Here is a 6,000-nt window from a genome sequence, read left to right as displayed (position 1 = left end):
TCTCCAAGCCGGTATGCAGGACTGATCAACAGTTACCAGAAACGTTTAGTTGCAGTTATTGCTGCACAAGGGGGTCACACCAGATACTAAAAGCAAAAGTTCACATACTTTTGCCACATACAGATATAATATTGGATAATTTTCCTCAATAAGTGGCCAAGTATAATATTTTTGGCTCATCTGTTTCACTGGGTTCTCTATCTACTTTTAGGACTTGCATGAAAATCTGATGTTTTAGGTCATATTTATGCAGAAATAAAGAAAATTCTAAAGGGCTTGCAAACTTTCAAGCACCACTGTATGAGTCATCTAAAATGGCCATAATATTGGTGTGTGTGTGTGTGTGTGGGGGGGGGGGGGGGGGGGGGGGGATTTAGTTTGCAAAAATATTTGTAAATAAACAAAAGCAACCAAGAGGATAAAGCTAACTTGGACAGAACTGTAAAGATCCATAGCTCAAATGGAAGACACTGTTCATAGGACAACCACAGCCCAGACTAAAGTGGTAAGAAAAAGGCCCTATGAAATTTGGTGTTTGCCAAGAGGCATGAGACTACAACTGAATTTTTTGGCTTTGGCATACAGTACATTTTGCAAACCCCCCCCCCCAACATTGTTCATCAACCTGAGATCACCATCCCCACACTGAAGCCTGACTGTTGTAGTATGTTGTGGGGTCTGCTTTTCATCAGCAGGGACTAGGAAATATGTTAAAGTTGAGGGCAAGTTGGAGGTTTTCAAATATAGGGGGCAACTGTGGACTGGAACAGATTTTCACCTACAACATAATTGAGACTGGGGCAGAAGACCATGTGTATATACTGCCAAAGCTGCACTGAAGTGGTATAAAACCAAGAATCAGAATGTTAGAAATGACCCAGTCAAACCCCAGACCACAATCCAAGTCTGTGGCATGACTTGAAAAATGCTTTTCACCAAAGGTCTCCCCAACCAATCTAACAGAGCTTAAGTAATTGTCAAAAGTAGGCAAATATCAGGAGCCAGATGTGCAAAGCTGACAAATAATAGACTCCAGGGTCCCAGGTTCAAGCCTCATCTACGGTTATTACCTTGAGCTATCTGTAGCTGTCTTTACTGTCTGGTTTCCCAACCATCCCTCAAAAAGTGGACTGGCTAAGAAGTTTCCCCAAGGTGCAAGTGTGTGCAATGTACAATGTGACAATCCCAGCTAGGGTGTATTGAGGATTCCATGTGACCTTGACCAGGACAAAGTTGTTTGAGAGCAAGCGAGTTACAAAATAAGCATCTTCAAAAATGTTATACATACGGTGTAAACACAGTAAAAATGCAATCAAGTCCATTTCCAGTCCAGTTTGGAACACTAAAAACGTAGCAAAGTTCACTGGGGTGAAATTGTGAATAGTATACATTAGATTGGTCTGATTTGTCAATAGTTACAATAGTAGTGGAACCTAAATGGTAATATAAAAATGGTAATAAGATTGCCACATTTCATTTTATTGACCACCAAAATACCATAGTCATGAGGTGAACTGCAAAGTGTTTGCATCACGGTAGTCTATGACAAATGCAATGATTCACATGGGATGAAATTAAGCACAAGAATGAAATTGGCAGCAACAAAGGGATGAAAAAAGTCTGAGGTATTCAGAAATTGTTTTAAACTCAATGTCATTTCTATAAGTGAACTGTAAAGTAAACAAACAGGGTGTAGACATCAAGGTGGCTGTTAATAAAAGCAGACCCAGTGCTATTAATATGCAGTGCATGCACATGACCCAAACATGCTGTACCTAAGTATCCCTAAAGGAACTCCTTGAGAGAAAGCTGTGCAAAGGGGTCCTGTCCTGGAGGCTGGAGAGTACTCTGACTGGAAGGACTAGAGGCAGCTGAGGGCTAGTTCAGAGAGAATGAGAGGGTATGAAGGCCACACAGGTGAAAAACCACAGAGCCAGAGTGACAAGAAAATTAAGTCTTAAGATCAGAGAAAAGGGCTGCTTAAGTATGCACACTAGCATACTACAGAGATGAGGTGGTGTGATAGAAGCAGGACAAGCATTTTGTTTTTACAGATTGAAATGGAATGCATACAGTGTCCTGCAAAAAGTATTTATCCCCCTTGGTGTGTCCTGTTCTGTCACATTACAAGCTGGAATTAAAATGGATTTTTGGGGGGTTGGCACCATTTGATTTACACAACATGGCTAGCACTTTAAAGGTGCAAAATTGTGACACAAACAAGATTTAGTTAAAAAAAAAAAATCTGGAATGTATTCGCCCCCTTGTGTGAAACCCCTAAATAAGAGCTGGTCCAACCAATTAAATTCATAAGTCACATAATTAGTTGATTAAGATCCACCTGTGTATAAAGTGTCATGTCTGTATAACAACCTGTTCTGGAAGGACCCTGACTCTGCAACACTAAGCAAGCAACAAGAAAACCAAGGAGCACTCCAAACAGGTCGGAGACAAAGTTGTAGAGAAGTATAACCCGACCCTGATCTATTTAAAAAAAAGATTAAAAAAGTCCCAAACTTTAAATATCCCACAAAGCACCATTAAATAGCAAAATGGAATGAATATGGCACCACTACAATCCTGACATGAAGGCTGCCCACCAAAACTCAAACCAGGCAAGGGGGACATTAATCAGAGATGCAACAAAGACAACACTGAAGGAACTGCAAAGATCCACAGCAGAGATGGGATTGTCCGTCCATAGGACCACTAAGCTGTACACTCCAGAGTGGGGCTTTATGAAAGAGTGGCCAGATAAAAGCCATTGCTTAAAGGGGGGGGGGGGGGGGGGGCATGAACAGCATATGGCAAACTCCCCAAACACATGGAAGATTCTCTGGTCAGATGAGACTAAAATTGAACTTTTTGGCAATCATGGGAAACACCATGTGTAGCACAAACCCAACACTTCCCATCACCCTGAAAATACATTCCTACATTGAAGCATGGTGTGGGACATTTTTCATCTGCAGGGACAGGAAAGCTGGTCAGGATTGAAGGAAAGATGGATGGCACTAAATACAAGGTGATTCTGAAAGAAAACCTGAGTCAGTCAGAGGTTTGAGACTAGGACAAAAGGTTCATATTTCGGCAGGACAATGACCTGTAACATACTGCTAAAGCTACACTGGAGTGGTTTAAAAGGGAAAACATTCAAATGCCTTGGAATGGCCTCATCAAAGCCCAGACCTCAGTCCAATTGAGAATCTGTGGCATAACTTGAAGATTGCTGTACACCAACACAACCCATCTAACTTGGAGTTGGAGCAGTTTTGCCTTGAGAAATGGGCAAAAATCCCCAGTGGCTAGATGTGCTAAGCTAATAGGGACATACCTGAAGAGACTTAGAAGCTGTACTTGCAGCAAAAGGTGGCTCCACAAAGTATTGACTTCTTTTTTTGTGCGCGCACACGTGTGTGTGTGTGTGTGTGGGGGGGGGGATATGCACACTCCAGATGTGCTTCTCTCCATCTTACTGCTTGTCACAATAATAAAATTTGTTTTCCACCTTTATAGTGGTAGGCATGGTGTGTAAATCAAATTGTCCCAACCTCCCAAAAATCCATTTCAATTCCAGCTTGTAATGCAACAAAATAGGACAAACACCAAGGGGAATGCATACATTTGCAAGACACTATCTGTAGCATCTCAACGCATCCCATGCTAGCCTTGTTCAGAAGAGCCCTGTAAATGGTACATGGAGATGCATGAGATTCATGCAAGTGCTTTCTGAACAGAGCTTCAGAGTGTTCCAAGTTGCTTGGTAAAAAGTCCTAATAGAGTTCCATTAAAATCAGACAGTAGCAGCTCTTCAGGGAGATCTAGGAAAAGCATGTTTGCTCACATTTCCCAGACTAGACTGGAGAAATGCAGTGAATAATTTCTATTGTTGAAACCATATTGGGACTTTACCATTGCTTTTGTGGTATGAGGCAATGGTTAACAGCTTGGCAGCAAGTCCAAAAGAGATTATGCATTCCTACCTGTGCTCCTGAGATTGGGTCGAAAGGGTTCGCTGGCCTCATCACAGGTTGAGTATACATCATGGTAGGTTGTGTCATCATGGTCACTGAACCTATCTGTGCTGGCTAGACCATAAATAAGATAGCATACATTTCAAATCAGCTTAATAATAATAATAATAATAATAATAATAATAATAATAAATTTTATTTAAAGCGCCTTTCAGGGTACTCAAGGACACTTAACAATAAAAGTGTAAAAATAAAATCAAGCAATTATAAACAATTAGAAATAATGAAAAATAAGATGAATAAAACGAAGCAGGACAGGAATATATAACAAGTAAACTATCAATAAAAAAAACATAAAACAATAAAATAGCTGGACCATTCTGACACTAAAATAATAAAACCGATTAAAAAAAGTATCTATTAAAAGGGAAAAGCAAGAGTAAAAAGGTGGGTTTTTAATTGTGCCTTAAAAGAAGAGAGAGAGGTACACTGCCGCAATGAGAGGGGGAGAGAATTCCAGAGTTTAGGCCCAGCTACACTAAAAGCCCTGTCACCCATGGAATGAAGATGAGTAGAGGGGGTGACAAGGAGGTGTGTGTCAGTGGAGCGTAGGGTGCGTGTGGGCTGGTATGGGGAGAGGAGATGAGTGAGATAAGGGGGTGCTAGATTATGCTGTGCCTTAAAGACGAGTAGGAGGATTTTGAATTGAATGCGTGACTGAACAGGAAGCCAGTGGAGTTGGTGAAGGACAGGCGTGATGTGTTGCCATGGTCTGGTGTGGGTAAGAAGTCTTGCTGCAGAGTTCTGGATATGTTGTAATCTGTTTATTGATTTGGCTGGAAGACCAGTAAGGAGGGCATTGCAATAGTCCAGTCTTGAGGTTATGAAAGCATGGATGAGAGTTTCTGCAGTGGCAAGGGTGAGAGAAGATCGGAGTTTAGAGATGGTTTTCAGATGGAAAAATGCTGTTTTTGTGACCTGTTTTATGTGGGATTCAAAAAAAAAAAAGTGATGAGTCAATAATGACACCAAGATTCTTCACTTCAGATGAGGTGGTGGTAAAGTAGCCTGGGATGGAGAACTGAGAATGGTTTATCTTTTTAAGGAGGGTGGGAGTGGCAATAAGTATGGCTTCTGTCTTATCATGGTTGAGTTTAAGAAAGTTACAAGTCATCCAATTGCTGATATCATGAAGGCAGACAGCCAGGTCAGAAAATGGGAGTGGATGTGAGGGCTTGGTGTGGATGTAAATTTGTGTATCATCAGCATAACTGTGGAAATGAAGATTATGCTGGCGAAGGATATGGCCAAGGGGGAGAGTATAAGGCCCAATCCCAATTCTAATTTCTACCCCTCCCCCTTCCCCTTCGCCTCCCCCTTCCCCTTGAAACTGAGCTACAAGGGATAGGGCTTGAAATTCAACCCCTACGTATTGGGATAGCCCTTCAACGATCGCATACGTCATCGCGTACCTCCGTCAGCGTTTACGTTAGCAAAACGTGACCAAATGCGTCATTGGCTGCGACCAGCCACTACAGTCAGAGCCAGAGGCAGAACCAGAAATCTCTGCTGAAATGCCGTCTGCTGCTGTTGTGATCACTGTGTCCTGGGCTATAGGCCTCTTTTTACGGTTGTCTGCAGCTAAACGGAGAAATGCCAGTAGAGGTGTCAGAACACTCATGTAAACAATAAAAGCGAGAATAACAGAACAAAACGTACGCAGCAGCTTTGGATTTCAGAAATCGCTGCTCATTCTCAGCTCGAAAGCGAATCAAGCGGCGTGTTTCCTCTGGATTCCCTAGTTCAAGTACACAGGGATGGGAAGCTGGTTAACGTAACGACACAACAGAAAAGCATATCCTCTGTTGTTTGTAATTACTTGAGCTAACTGCTAAATAACTTTGTTCACAATTTTCATTGCATCAACCGATCACACAACGTTAATGTTATAGTACGTTAACGTTAATAGGCTAGTTAACACTATTGACGTAGTAATAGAACGGTTACGTAAATAATGGAGAAAACA

General features: G+C 41.6%; 1 protein-coding gene across 1 annotated transcript in view; it reads right to left on the bottom strand.

Annotated features, from left to right (window-relative positions):
- Positions 1 to 1,781: 1,781 nt before the first annotated feature.
- LOC132873506 (phosphatidylinositol-binding clathrin assembly protein-like) overlaps positions 1,782 to 6,000 on the bottom strand; it is an 88,959-nt gene continuing 84,740 nt past the window's right edge. Inside the window, 2 exon segments of the mRNA XM_060909153.1 lie at positions 1,782 to 1,878; positions 3,984 to 4,088. Of these exon segments, the coding sequence (XP_060765136.1) occupies positions 1,786 to 1,878; positions 3,984 to 4,088 (198 nt within the window). The 3' untranslated portion in view covers positions 1,782 to 1,785.

Source organism: Neoarius graeffei, chromosome 25 (genome assembly GCF_027579695.1).
Source record: "Neoarius graeffei isolate fNeoGra1 chromosome 25, fNeoGra1.pri, whole genome shotgun sequence".
Lineage (NCBI taxonomy): Eukaryota > Metazoa > Chordata > Actinopteri > Siluriformes > Ariidae > Neoarius > Neoarius graeffei.
This window is presented reverse-complemented; position numbering and strand designations above follow the sequence as displayed.